General features: G+C 41.3%; 1 protein-coding gene across 12 annotated transcripts in view; it reads left to right on the top strand.

Moving 5' to 3' along the window:
* The window catches only part of SLC23A2 (solute carrier family 23 member 2), an 80,131-nt gene that overhangs the window by 26,528 nt on the left and 38,019 nt on the right, over window positions 1–15,584 (top strand). For 7 of the 12 annotated variants that reach the window (XM_083753259.1, XM_083753263.1, XM_083753265.1 and 4 more), the window contains 3 exons: window positions 4,843–5,107; window positions 6,608–6,706; window positions 13,923–14,039. In XM_083753259.1, the coding sequence (XP_083609385.1) occupies window positions 5,003–5,107; window positions 6,608–6,706; window positions 13,923–14,039 (321 nt within the window). In that variant the 5' untranslated portion in view covers window positions 4,843–5,002. Of the gene's footprint in view, window positions 1–1,121; window positions 1,248–4,842; window positions 5,108–6,607; window positions 6,707–13,922; window positions 14,040–15,584 lie in introns of those variants that run through there. The other 5 variants (XM_083753260.1, XM_083753262.1, XM_083753261.1 and 2 more) reach the window with 4 other exon arrangements.

The raw sequence follows: 15,584 nt of genomic DNA on the forward strand, positions 1-15,584 counted from the left end.
TGCACAGCCTTGCTGCTTGAGGTTCCATGGTGCTTGCAAGTATTTAGTGATTCCCCAGGTGCTTTTTGTCAAAGCCCAAAGGGGAAGAGCAGAGAGTGAGAATGAGAATGAGAGTGTGGTGAGGAGGGAGTGGAGGCATGTAACACTTCTTCTGTGCCCAGTGCCAGCTGGTAAATCACTCTCAGCACATCAAAGTGATATTAGATGTGCTATCTATCGTTTCATGTATGTACGTAACTTCTTTTTTTTACGGATAAGCCACGAACAAACTTTATAAATTAATTAGAGGGATTCACAGCCTTTCCCTCCTATCCTGACCTCCACATCCACCCCGTGTTAGTTCCATTCTTCCTATATTGAGTTTGAATCTTTGCGCTCCCTTGTTATGAGGGAAATGTGTGAACCAGCTATTCACTCAGTTTCATTGGTAAGTTGTGTTGCTAGAAATGCTTTCTTTATTTCAGCTTCATGGATAAGGATTATGACTTCAGCCTGTCCAAGTGGAATTTCCCAGTTGATATAACTACTGTGGAAAAGCCAGCAAGCTTGTATCTTATCAATGACACATCCAAATTTCTTGCATCCATCTTTCTGCAACCCTTTTTTCCACTGGGAGAGAACGAAGGCTTATTTGGTATCACTGGTCTGACAGGTGCCAAATAGAGACTCAGATGCTGCTGTCCTGTAATGAATTGGGAATTGTTTTTTGTGCAAAACTGAGCCTCTGCCAAGCATTGGTCTGCCGGCTAACTATTCTGGCTAATCAAAACTTTGCCCAAATACAGTAATTATCTGCTTCACTTGTTCAAAATGCTTAAAAGCATTATTGTTTTGCTAATCAGGACAGTCTGTGAATTTTTTCCCAAAATGTTCCTGGCCTGCTGGCCAATCTTTTGATATTGATGTCAGTCCCTTAGCCAATCTGATTTTCACTTATTTCCATCTTATTTCCCCACCTTAAAAGAAAGGTTTGTTGTCTCCCAATAATTTGTTGCAGAGTGCTGTGCAAGCATGTTTTTTTTCTTCAGGTCAGGTCAGAAAGCAGAAATATAATTATGAAGCATTTCTAGTTTACATAACTAGCTGGGCCTTCTGCTGTTGTGAAAATGGAAAGCGGAAGCTGGAGGCAGCTATCTTGAATGCATGGGTTGAATTAGATTCTAGCAAGCGTGATGTTTCCTTCCTGCAGGCCTTCACAGCCCACCAACCTGAATCCAGGTCTTTCTGCAGCAGAATGTCTCTGACAGGTATTTGACAGGCAGCCTTGGTAGGCTACCGAGACAGGGTGGGGTGGGTTTACTGGTGGGCTGTATTGACTTGGTTTGCAGGCCATTCTGTGCCTTCTAGGATAATTTCTCCACCACCCTCTCCCTTGCCCTCCTTGCCTATTTCTAGTTTTAAAATGTGCCTGTAATCATTCTTTCTAGGCAAGCTTTTGAGAAAAGAAAGGAAACAGTCTTTATTTTGTTAGGAAATTTTTGTGAGATTATAGAGGGATTTGTTTCTCATGGTGATTTCTCAAAGGCCATTCATTGCCTTTTGCCTCAGGAATGTGGCTAAAAATGCTACAGGCTAATTTTTTAAGCTAACACGAAGGAAGATCAGTGTAATACTCTTGATTGCCTTTTTAATGAAAGCATTTTGTATTATTGCTGTTTCTGGCTTCATGATTTATCATATGCTTTTTCTTGGAGTCGAGCACCACTAATGTTAGCTGCTTTTAAACTGCAGGTGTCCACTGATAGAATTTCAGAGCTGGAGCAGAACGTGCTTGTTGGCTACCTGCCATTCTTTGGAGGGAAATGAGTCATGGGACTTAAAGGAACGGCAAAAACCTGAGAGCAAAATTGTTGTAACACACGATAATATGGTTGATCATACCCTTTTTGTTTGAGGAGGAATTTAGACTGAGAAAGGAATAATTGGTATCCCAGGAGTTCAGTCCAATCATTTCATGGGGCCCCCAACACTGCCTGTAGCCTAGTGGTTCCCAAGGATTTTAGGGCCTCCACCACCGCACCGCCCCATTTCCATAAACTCATCCCCAGTGCCCCTACCCTATAAAAAGATTATTTAGTATAACACACGGCATAACACTAAATTCCATATTCAGAGACGTATTGTCCTTGCAGTGTAGGATGGGTCAAGACCATTGCACATGTCTTGTTCTAATGTCCCTTTTATGCAGTAATCCGCCACAAATGTTTGAGCCCTCTGCTGAAGGAGAGGTTAAATTGTTCTGACTCCTACAGGGTTTTCTTTTTATTGAATAGCTGCCGGCATGATCGTATGGAGGAAGTAGCAGAATATCTGAGCAACGCCATGAAACGGGGGTCAGCAAACTTTTTCAGCAGGGGGCCGGTCCACTGTCCCTCAGACGTTGGGCGGACTATATTTTGAAGGAAAAAAAACTGAACGAATTCCTATGCCCCACAAATAACCCAGAGATGCATTTTAAATAAAAGCACACATTCTGTTCATGTAAAAACACCAAGCAGGCCCCACAAATAACCCAGAGATGCATTTTAAATAAAAGGACACATTCTACTCATGTAAAAACATGCTGATTCCCAGACCATCCGCAGGCCGGATTTAGAAGGCGATTGGGCCGAATCCGGCCCCCGGGCCTTAGTTTGCCTACCCATGCCATGAAACTACGTCGTCATAAGACCTGAGTGGTACTTTTTAACCTTACTAGGTCTGTATAGTTTTATCTTAAAGCATCTCCTCCTGTGAACAGATGCCAATTTGATGTTTTGATTAATATATTCCACTCTTCTCTATATGCCCATAAAGGTTGATTGATTGAACATAACAGTTTATGTTAATCACTAAGGAAGAAAATAACACAATAAAATCCAAAATGGCAATGATTAGTTGCACATTTAATTCAAAATCCAATTAAAACTATTTACTTTAATTCAGCAAAATTGATTGTTCCAGTGGTATCAGCTTTTCAAGGTCTGATAGTCATTTACACCTCTAGCACCCCCTTGCCTCATAGTGCCCCACTATGTAATCTCACTGCCCCCCAGGGGGCGGTACCGCCTACTTTGAGGACCCCGATCTATCCCCATGGTTTCTCACTTCCTCTGTCCCTCAATTGCTCATGCAAAGGCAAAATGCTCTTTAACTTGCCCACCCAATGTGCATGCAGCCGCCGCCGCCAGTCTGCCTTTGTTTTGCTTCTCTGGAGAGGAAGGAACTGAAGTGCCCTTTGTGTCTCAACTTATATAGAAGTGAGCTAAAGAAGAGAGCCATTGCAATTATCTCCAGGTCATTTGAAAGTGGACCCTGTTAACATTTCATTTGCTCCCCATGCGACTAACATATTGAAAGCCTGGTCTTCCCAGTCTTTCATTTCACTCTTGCTCCCTTTACTTTCACAGCAATATATACTTCCAAACAGCCTTATGCTAAAGGAAGATGATTTCCCCAAAACTGTTCGATGTGCCACCTGCCTTATCATTGACTCATAGAATGGTAGCATCCCAATTTCCAAAAAGCCACTTGTATGTTCTATATCTCCTGTATTGCTATATGACTTTTAACACACAGTCCATGCTCTTAGTATTTTAGATGAATGTTAGCCTCATATTAAGTTAGAACACATATTAAGTGTTTTAACTTCAGTGGTTCTAAAGTAGAAGCATTATTGCACAGAAGTCGGATAGTAAAGGGAGTTGGTTAATTCACTCATGCAAAAAACAAGATGTAAGAGGCTGTGTAAAGTGAGTTGTCAACAGAGGCAAACATCTCTGGACATTTTGCAAGTCATGTCCCTTTATAGAAAAGGGTTTTGGAGTAGCCTAAAAATGAGTATGTGAACTTAAAGTACATGCCCAAGAATACTAACTGCAGATGGATGGAGCACTGGTTTGTTTTTGGAACATCTTTGGACATTTTTATTGTTTAAATCTGAGTTTGCGCAGTTATTTTGTGTGTGAATTAAATCATCCTTGTTCATTTATCAAAGGCAGTCTTTACACAACTTTAATTTTATTAACCCCAGTTTCAGACTGAAATTTGATCTGCGTTCACATCTGTACTTTTGATTAGACCCATTTTTTAATTGTGACCAGCTTTAAATTGTCATAATGTGTATGTTTGTGTGTGCTTTTTTGAAAGGTTTACCTACAACCAAGTGCGTAGGCAAGGTTTTTGTTGTTGTTTTGCCTTTGTTTATTTATGTAAACAGCACCATCACTTGGTGTGGTGCTTCAGACTATGGTGTCAGATGGTAGGACAGGGACCTTTGCAGTTTATCATCTGAAATTCCTCAGTGGGGAGGCAATAGAGCAGTGTTCCCCAATCTGGTACCCTCCATCTGTTTTGGAGTACAGCTGCCATCAGCCCTGACATCATATGACTGTGCTGGCTGGGGCTCATGTGAGTTGAGCCCTAAGCATCTGGAGGGTACCAGGTTGATGAAGGGTGCAGTAGAAGGAGAGGAGGAAGGTGGGAGTATGGCTAAAAGGGAATGAATATATGCAGTTCGAAACTCAGGGTTAGTTTCAGAAGAGTAAGTGGTAAAACTTCATTTTGAGTTTTAAGGAAGAACTGGGGCAGGTTGGCATCATCAGCCTTGAAAAGGGCTGAATATCTGTTTCAAGATTCCTGTCACCAGAATCAAATAGGCTTGAGGGATTTTCCTGCTATGTTGTGAAGGGGGGGGGAAAGACTGTGGCTGACTGTCTTCCTTAGGGCATCCTTGGACATTGGTTGAAATTTTCAATGTAATTAAACTTGTCATAAAACCTGGATTCTCGGTCAGGTTTATACACTGCAGCAAATGTCTTGTATTGCAAATTTTTTACTGGTGTTTCATTTCTTTATTTCTAGGTGCCATAGAAGCACATGTTACTTACAGGACCTCATGCTCCGTTGTGAACTCCTGTGATGCTCTTCTGACTCCCTGAGGTGCCCTAGTTTTTAATTGAAAACCCTATCCCCGTACTAATAACTTAGTGACTACGTGAATTTTAGAGCATTGTGGGAAACAATGGGAATTGGCAAGAACACCACGTCTAAGTCAGTTGAAACTGGAAGTCCAACAGAGGGCAAATATGAGGATGAATCCAAGCATCCTGCTTTCTTCACACTACCAGTAAGTTGCATACTCCAAAAAGTTGCCTTGCTTCCCTGTGGTGGCACAATGTAATCACAAGCTTGGCCATGATATCTGCTTCTGCTTCAATCATCGTTCTCAGCCAGGTATTTCTAGGCACTGATTCTCTAAGGTGTGCCCCGTGAGGTCCAGTTAAAAACTCCCATTGTGTGGAAAATGCATTTTACAATAGCACAGCTTTGAAAATAGCATGGGTCAGTGGTGACTTGTGATATGCCTTTCACAGAAAGCTTTACTGATCTTTATTTCTGGAGTAGAAGTTGGTTGTAAAAGTCATCTTTGTTGTAAAAACCATCTTGCTAATCCGATTCTTCAGAAAGAAAGAGCTCTGAATGTATTTTTAGTATGGAGAGGCGACTAAGAAAAAATAGTTCCATGGTTTAGAAATGAATTTTAGGGCTCTGTACGAATGACTTCGTTCAGAATGCAGGTACAAATGTTGTGTACACTGATTAGATTGCTCAAGCAATTGGACTCTTACTCTTTGAGTACAGTTGACTAGATAGGCTTTGAACTATTGCATGCAAATGCTGATGATGATTATGACAATTTAGCCACAGGTTACCAAACCACTTTCAAGTAATGCAATTCATCATTTGATGATATCTTGACATTGATTCATTGCAACATGGAAACATGAACTTGCTGACCATGGTTATTTGTTAGTCTAATTGTCATTTCCAGTGTTTGAATAGTGTATTGAGGGGTTGTTCCACCTTTGTTTTGCCCTGTGTAAGACTGGACCAGAAGGTTTCTAGTCTGCTGTTACAGTCACTGTCTCCATACCAGCACTGTTTGTATTAAGTCACAGGGGCTGATGTCTTTCTAATGTGTACATTTTGTTTCCTGTTGTGGCATAATGTGTATATCTCTTTAAATTGATAAAATACTGTTGACGGGTCCTGTGCTTATGCTGCAGTATTCCTGTTCTGTCTAGTACTGTGCCAAATCTTTCAATAGCTCCTCCATCCCCGGTTCAGGGAGGGGAGAAAACCCAAACATGCCCTAAAAATCGGTGAGGTGAAAATGAAGTTCAGATAATATTTTGTCTGGTTTTGGGCCGGTGGGGATGGGACAGTGCTTATCTTCTTTTCCTTTATGAAATGGCCAAAGGCCTTCAAAGAAAAATAAACATTGCACAAGTCAAAGTGCTGGGCACACTTGCTGCAGCACCAGCAGCCAGCTCTCTCTGTCTCTTCCAGCCAGCCTCCCTTCCTCGGAGGCTCATGTGACTACATGGCATGAAGAGAGCTGTATGCTGCAGCAGCAAGTGGGTACAGTGCTTTTACCTTCACTTTTTTTGCTTGTACATCAGCTGGCTCAAGGTGATGGGAGTTGGCTCTTGATGAATTCAGTACGTTGAAAATGTTGCGCTCTTCATTGAGAATAATAATTCCTGCGCTTGCCCTAGAGGATACATTTATTTGAAAATCTATAATAACTATTTTTATATATTAATTCCTTTTTTCTTTTTCATAGGTTGTAATGAATGGTGGAGCTACATCAAGTGGCGATCAAGATACGGAAGATACAGAGCTTATGGCAATCTATACAACTGAAAATGGAATTGCTGAAAAGGTATCTTTCTGGAGTAGATTCTAAGATTGGCTCTGGTGCAGCCAAAGTTTGCTCATTTGCTCAGCTCGGGATGCTTCACACACACTGGGGTGATCTCCAGGTGAACACTTGGAGTATTTTTGGAGGGAAGCCATGGAAAGGTAACTCAGTGACTGCCAGGAAGAGAGCTTGAGTGCTGGTAGTGTGTGGAGATAATGGGGAATTGCCTGGAGAATCAAGGTGGAGACTGTAATGGTGTTTTGAGGTTACAGAAATTTATCTGTTTGTTCATAACCTTCTTGTATCTTCTCTGGCTTGTGGCAGGCAGCACAGCTGGAAAAAAGTTCACTGCTACCACTAACTCAGAATGAAAGATAAAGTGTGGAGCAGCATTGTTGCATAGTCTAGGTCGATCATGATGAACAATAAATCTGATTCATGAAATCCTGTTCATTGGATAATTCTTATTACCATGTGATGGTTGGTTGTATGGCACAGTCTGCCAAACATTTACAGACAGTGCTTTTCCCAATCCACTAACAATATCTATCAGTGGAAGGTATGGTTTCTCAAGAGACACAACCTGGATTCAGTAATCAGTATCTTGCCAAGCAGTTGACAATCCTGTGGAAGCTCTTCACTCTTCTCTTCTTCTCCTCAGTTTGACATTTCTACTAATTTTGCTTGTTCTTTGTCTTTCTTGTGGTTCCCTGACATTATCCATGTCTTTTGTGAAGACTTCAAGGCAATGTCTTTAGATAACAGTAAAACCCATAAATTCTGTTTACAAAATTAATTAAGCAGCTTGTGTAGTCTACCAAAGAAATGTAATTTGCTGTATTCAGGTTTCTGCAGCCTGGAAAATATTTCAGCAAGACAGGGAAATATAAAAAAACAAGGAAGCAAGTTTCATTTCACAGAACTCCCCCCCCCCCCGAACCTTTCTGAAAGTTGCCCTTTCTGATCTTACATGATCTGCAAAATTACATTTAAAAGGAAAAAATAAGCTGAGAATCAGCTTTATTTATTCTATATAAAGATAGTATTAGATGGGCGAGTTTCAGCATCACGTTCCCACCCCCTTTGCTTTCTAATGAATATACTAGAGTTTATAAAGGCTTTGAAATTTGCAATTTGAGTTAGAGAAAAGATGCAGTAAATAGGATGGGAAAAAAAGGGGGGAACACTATCACTGATTACCTTTTAACTAATTTAATTTCCCTTATTTTCTATCCTTCCATAATTTAGATAAAGTGTTAAGGAAAGGTTTCTTTGATTAAGGGAACATTGACAATTCTTAGAGTGAAAGCATCTTTTGGAAAGACTGAACTTGAAAACTTTCATGTTTTGGGCCTTCATAATTTACCAGTGGATTTTAGGATTGTACATCATTTCCCTCATTTGTGTGAGCTGAAGTAGATGATTTGATAATCAGTTTTACTATAGCTGCAGTTGTCTTGTTGCACAAACCTCCTTTTTCCAGAGTCCAGCTATAAACACTGAGCTTATTCAAGAAGGCAAAATGACTGAGCGTTTCTGTTTTTAATGCCGCCTTTGTTTCAGAGATTAATGTTGGCAGCCAAGGAGATGCAAGGGAAACTGCCAAAGTTGGACCACCTAGATTTCCAGGATTGTAGGTGGTGGCAATCATAAGGGGATTAGGCAACTGCCGCATGTGTAACTAATAGGATAAAGTTATACAACTGGGTTACTGGACTCCGGATTCCAAGGCACATATTTTGAATATCTGATATCGGTTAAGTAATATATTTGCTTGGTCTTCACTCTGACTCGTAGGACAGAAGCAGCACATCTGCTGATACTGCAGCTGCTACCTTAATGCTGGGTCTGCTGCCTTTGTGATAGATTTATGTTATCATTCTTATTTTGAACAAAGGTCTCCCACATCCTATCACTCATCAGCTCTTCCTACACAAGCCTGTTTGTTCCCTGTGATGTGAGGAAGAGTAGGAAACTGCTGCATTTTTCATGCAGGAAATATCCAGTTTTAGAAAGGCATTGTTTTCATAAAATTGATTAGCAGGCTTATGTATTACAAGTAAAATTGGGCAACAGCAATGGGTACAGGGCTAGTCAGACTGAAAAATCCAAATAGTAACTATTTCTTTAAGTGTCTCTACAAAACTGATATTTACACGCACACCTCATTAGAATCTGATACTTTGTTTTAAAAAATCGCTTAATATCTAAATATAAAGGAAGTGCACACTATTAAACTGCCATGCCTTAAAATGTTTACATGTTTTCCAGTAAAACAGTTTCCAACAATTTAGTTCAGTTACTTTCGGCTACTAGGAGTGGCGGGGGGGGGCGGGTTTCAGCAAATGTGGGGGTCACAGAAAAGCTGTAGAAACCCGTCTTCATGCTGTTTTTATGTAGCATAACTAACACTATTTTGCTTCTGTGCAACTGCTTGCTAAATTAATGCTCTTTGCTTCTAATTCAGATATTTATACAACAGATAAAATTAACACATCACTTAAGTTTCATTGACTTGAAAGTTTAAACTTTGTTTACGTAAAAGAAAAGGTTTCATCAAGCATGCTAACTTGGACCTCCATTGGTTTTAGACAAGTGGAAAATGTTCTTGAAAATGGTTTAGAAAACGCATGTCATTAGCCTGTTACGCACAGAGTTTGTTTAACAAAGCGCAAAGCACCTATGAGTTGTCCCACAGAAGATCAAACAAACCATGGCTTGCTTTTCAAAAGTTTGTTTTGTTTTTTCATCTGCTCTTTATATCTTGGTTACCATCTGGGGTGTGCAAAGAAACCATGGTGAAGGAAGGGTGATGGGTTTGCATGTACAGTGGTGCCTCGCAAGACGAAAAGAATCCGTTCCACGATTCTCTTTGTCTAGTGGTTTTTTCGTCTTGCGAAGCAAGCCCATTGACAGCTTAGCGTATTAGCGCTACAGCGGTCTAGCGGCTTCTAGCGATCAGCTGTTAAGCGGCTTATCAGCGGATCAGCTGTTAAGCGGCTTAGCGGCTTAGGAAAAGGGGGGAAAGCGGGGGGAAACCGTGGGGACTCGCAATATTTTTTCGTCTTGCGAAGCAACCCCATAGGGAAATTCGTTTTGCGAAGCGCCTCCAAAACGGAAAACCCTTTCGTCTAGCGGGTTTTCCATCTTGCGAGGCGTTTGTCTTGCGGGGCACCACTAACACAAAGCCTTATATGAAAGCACACCAAGGTTTCTGAGCCAACAACAAACCCTGAAGTCAAGCCACTGGGTAGAGTTTGGACAATTATATGCAAACCAAGCCACTTTTCTGCTCCCATCTTCAGCGGAGCTCCTGATATAGCCATAGGCTAGGATCCTAAAATCTTAAGCAAGTTCACAGAAGGGAAGTTTGACATCCTGCCCTCCTCCCTGAAAAGCCTCGGGCAGGTGGGGAGCATGTTGGAGGACCAGCCTGAATTATGTGGATGAGGTGTGGGGACTGCAAGAGAGAGATGGGGATAGAAAACCTTCCCTGTGTTACCTTAGGATCCACGTCTGATTTTGTTTGATTTCTTCCCCTCCCCCAGTAGCCTTGCTTCATCCTATGTTGTTCATGGGAAGTGCTAGACCTTCTAGGGAAGCACTGGGGAAAGCTTGGAGGGGGTGGTAGGAAATGTACTTTTGTTAATGTTCTTACCTTCTCTTAGGACCTAAGATACTGTCCTCAGAATGAGAATCAGAACTCCCTAAAGGATTTTCTTTTGGGGAGGGGGCTTGAGTTCTTCCTCCTGTCTTGTTTCAACCAAAATGTGCATCCTGGGTGGGCTGTAAGACAGACTGCAAAGGTTCTGTGCTCCTTTACATTGAATTGGTAAATAGTGCTCTAGGTCTTCTGGAATTCTTGCTTCTCAAATCCTTCCTGAGGAAGCTTTAAGTTATGGGGTGTGTATGGTCTTGATCCCCTCTTCCTTTAGTTTTCCTGATTATTCAGCATTGAAGACATATCTGCTGGAGACTGAGCTGGAGCTTCTCTTGAAAGTGTTTATTTAGGTTGCTTTTACCCCTTAGGCTACACTGTATGAGTTTTGAGAGTCTAGCTCTTGATCAGTTATTTTTGGGAAAATGTTGTTGGCATTTTTGAGCCAAGCTACTTTCTGTCTTCTTCCCCCTGCTCCCTTAGAAGGGTGTAGCCTTGAAATACATTCTGCATTCTCATAAGTTTAACTGTAGAGCCGTTTCCAAATACAATAAACGTACATCCCTTTTTGAATGAGGCTCTTCTGTCATCACACAACCCCAAATTCTGCTTTGTTTGTTTGATCTTTGGCAAGTCGGAACAGCTTCCATCAGGTCTGTGACGTCCCACTCGTGGATGTTTGCCTTCAACCACACCTCTCTTCTTCTCTACATACAAAAGAATCCTGTGAGAAGTCATGGTAGTTGAAAGACATTAAGAACATAGCCTTCTGCACCCTCCTCTCTCACCACCAGTCTCGCTGTCAGTGACTGTGTCCCAGGAGAGGGAGAATGGGAGAACTTCCCTGTAGGCAGGAGCTCTGTGAGGAGTGTTCCACAGATCTGACAAGATTGCCTGCTCCCTGCCGCATGCTACTTTGATAAATCTGGCATTAGTACAACTAGGTGTAACTATCCTGCATAACAAGCCGTTTTCCTTCATTAGCATCTCATTCAGTTCAACTGATGTCAGCCATGCTGTGCTCAGGGTTGAGTTGTCATGGTTGAAATCACAACCACAGGGAAAACTTAAAGTTCCCGTCAAAACAAAACAAAGGAACTCTCCACTGCCTTTTACAGAAGTATGTGTTTTCTTATTAAATCGGCACTGGAGTGGAAATAAAAATTCATCTGCTGCTGTAGTTTCAATTATTCTCTCTGATACTAAACATAACATTGACGAGTAAATGGGTTTGGTTTTGGGCAGTGCTGTTTTCTGGGGGGATGCAGGGGTTCGCATCCCCCTAAGCATTTGGTGAACCCAAGTTTGGCCTTATTGAGGGGCAGTTTTTCAATATGAGTAGGAAAATGAGAGTACCCCTAAACATTTTTTTAAGGATTAATTCTGGGTCTCCTGTTCAACAACCAAATATAAATAATCAGCCAAATATGGATTCAAGTCAGCATGGTAGTTATACAAGCCCTTCTTTCCACTGAGATTGGTAAATTGAAAACATCCCCCTGGCTGTGGCCAATAAAAAGTATCTCTTAACAAATATTTAAAATGACTTATGTGGATAGAGCTAGGCCAGTGGTTCCCAAACATTTTTTGGGCCACCACCCCCTTGGTTCCATAAATTCATCTCCAGTACCTGCTACCCTATAAAAAGCATTATTCAGAAGGGCGGTTTGCACAACCCAATAAAGAAGAGAAAAACACAGTGAAATTCAAAACAGTCACAACCAGTTGTTCATTTATTCAGAATCCAATTTAAACTGTTTACTGTATTTACTGTAATTAATTCAACAAAACTGATGGTCTTGATCCAGTGTGGCCAGTCTGATAGTCGTTTACACTTCTGGCACCCCTCTGCCTCTTAGTAGCCCCTGAGTGATTCCACTGGCCCCCAAGGGATGCTACTACTCTCTTTGGGAACCACTGATGTAAGCTGAACAACCATTTCAGACCTTTTAGACCCTTTTATTCAGGGGTCAGCAAACTTTTCAGCAGGCGTCCGGTCCACTGTCCCTCAGACCTTGTGGGGGCCGGACTATATTTTGAAAAGGGGGAAAAAGGAACAAATTCCTATGCCCCACAAATAACCCAGAGATGCATTTTAAATAAAAGCATACATGAAAAAACACCAGGCAGGCCCCAGAGATTCATTTTAAATAAAAGGACACATTCTACTCATGTAAAAACACGCTGATTCCCAGACCGTCTGTGGGCCGGATTGAGGAAGCGATTGGGCTGGATCCGGCCCCCGGGCCTTAGTTTCCTTACCCATGCCTTTATTCCTAATCTGATGCCTATGTTTTAGTTTGTGTGTTTAGTTTCACTGTATATAGTTTAGCTTCACTGTATTTGTCTATTTGCTGAATTGGGGGAAGAGCAGGATATAAATAGAATAAATAAATACCTAAACCTGTTCCTTCCTCTGTCCTCCTCCGTCTGCTCTCTGTCTTCTTTTCCTCTCCAAAGCGTGGTTGTGGGCCATTGCCCATGTGGCTCACAATAGTGATCCACCAGCAAAAGACCAAGATTCTACAGCACAGGTTGTGGCTGTTTACTGTAATTCTTTGCCCTGCATTGGAATAAGAAGAGCAACTAGCAATGAGGGGGTGCATCAGAAATGTGTCATGAGTAAACCTGAGGATACCATCAGTGTTTCTGATTTTTCATATTTTTGCTTACTATTCATAGAAACATTCTAGCTGCCAGAATTACAAGTGAGCCAACTCAGCGCTCTTGGCTTTCCAAATTATTACTATGAAATATGAAAGACTTCAGTGAACGCTTGAAAAATATTGGACAATGTATGGCCTTGATACTTACAATTGCAGAAAGATTACAGCATATTTGGCTTCTTCTCAGTGTCTTAATGTTTGATCCTTGAGCAGTTTTTAACATGATGCTTTCAAATGTTAAGGAGTCTAGAAACTTTATTTTTATGCTGGATTTGTTTCACATTGGGCCTATAAACAGAACCATTGTTTTCTCTCCTGCTCTAGTAAGTGTGGTCAAACTTTTCATCCTGTTGTGTCTTGCCTAAATTCTAATGCAACCCTGATTTGAGTCTTAACTCAATGAAAATTCAGCTATGTGTACTGAAAGGAATACATCCATTGTAGTAAGTAGTATTTGTACCATGAATTGTGAAATCTTGGTCTCTTATGCAAGGTTTGCCATTATTACTATATTTATTCTTAAACGCCCCTTTCCTGATGATATGTGATTTGGTGTTCCTCATGCTCTATTTGTTTGTGTAATCCCATTGGCCATCATAATCTTTTTGGCATAATGTGCCATGGTTATATTACAAGAAGGGAATAATGCCCTGCTTGTGGGCAAAGGGAAGAGGTTGCTTATATGAAAGGGTGAGTGTGTGTGTGTACATATCTCTTGCATACTAAGTTCAACAGATTATTTGAAAGCTAAAAGATCTTGCTTTTTAAGTGTGTGTATTGACGCTGCTTTGAAACAGGGCACAGATCTTGTCAAATGTGCTCTCGTAACCATGTTGCATATTGAACTGGTGCATTCTTCTGTAATACCTAATTACTAATTATTTGTTTCCACTGCTTGATCTGTTTTTAACAGAGTTCGCTGGCGGAGACACTAGATAGCAGCGGAAGCTTGGACGCCCAAAGAACGGACATGATATACACAATTGAAGATGTTCCTCCCTGGTACCTCTGCATATTCTTGGGATTACAGGTATGCATTGTGGGAAAAATATGGTGCTCTCGTTATTCCTACTGTGCTATAGTTAATATTTTAAGTATTACTCAGCAGGAAAAAAAGCCTTAACTAATGCAGGCAAGAACTGATGCTGGCTTACAGACGGTTTTCTCTTTGGTCTTAGTTCTCTGAATTTTAATTGCTGAAGCTGGGAAGGTGAGAAGCCAGCTCTTTTTTCACAGTACTTCAATGCAACAGTAGCATATTGGTACACTGGTGAGGGCAAAAGTATTTTTGGAGCCTCTGGAAATGTTTGTCCTACTGCTTATATGGGCAGTTCTTTACCCCAAAAGTCCACATTGATTTGCCCCATTGCTAGGTGCACTTGGCACATTAATTTGGGAATTCTAAATACAACCCATAATCGTGCACTGCTGTTCTACCAATGGGTGATCCTGGGAATTTTGGTACTGTAATCTGCACAGTCTTGTAGCCAAAATAAGGTATTTTAGAAGCAGAGGTGGCTCCACTAGGAGTCAAAATGAGGTGGCTACCTCAGGCAGCAGGTCTTAAGATGTATTTAAGAGATACAGACCTGACCAAAGAACAGAACAAGCCCTATTGAAACAAACGGAAGCTTTGGAAGGTCATAGTAATGCTTTTGCAAAGTTTCCATTCAAGTCATTGGGTCTTGTGCAGCAGAACTTCCCATTGCTCCTGTAGCCTGGGAAAGAAGTGCCATTTCAGTTGTGTGCTGCAGGGACTATACTGTCATCGATCTGGTCCTGCTGAAGGGATCCCTGTGTGTGTAGTTCAAGAGAAAAGACCCAAGGATCCTTTGCCTGCAGTTCTGTTTCCGGTCCTATGAGGAATGGTTGAAAGACCAGGGTAGGTGTAGTAGCCTGAAGAAGAAAAGATTAAGTTGTGGACATGACAGTATCTGAAGGACTGTCATGTAAGGGGGAACAGCTGTGTTATCTGTTGCTCCAGAGAGCAGGACTTCCAAGCAGATTCCGACTAAACCTTAGGAACTGTTTGGCAGTGATGCAGACTCCTTTGGCAGCTGGTGGACTCTCCTTCACTAGAGGCATTTAGGCAAAGTCTGGATGGCTGTCTGTCACTGACTTCTGAATTGTAGATCCTGTACTGATCAGTAGGATCACTAGGTCCTTTCTAATGGATAAGCCTGCTGGCCCACAGACTCGATGGGGGGTTGGACTCGATGGCCCTTGTGGTCTCTTCCAACTCTATGATTCTGTGATTCAGTTTCCCCCATGCCCAGGAGTTCTGCTCTTGGTATCAAGGCATTTCTAAAGAAAATATGCTTTCCAGTATGTTTTGTAAAAAATTTATTGAACTGTGCTTTTGAGTTCTTCATTTTTGCAGTGAAGCACCATGCCCTTTGAATATATAGGAACATTTGCTATTTATTATGTAGTAATACTTTGGGAGTTTGTCTATTTATAACTTATACAGCACGGCTCTCCTTAGAGCACAGTTTCCCAGAATATTGCAATCAGGCAGAAATGAAGGATGGAGATAACAATTCATTGATTATCTCCATTACAATCTTACATATAA

The sequence above is a fragment of the Podarcis gaigeae genome (genome assembly GCF_964106915.1).
Source record: "Podarcis gaigeae genome assembly, chromosome: 8".
NCBI lineage: Eukaryota > Metazoa > Chordata > Lepidosauria > Squamata > Lacertidae > Podarcis > Podarcis gaigeae.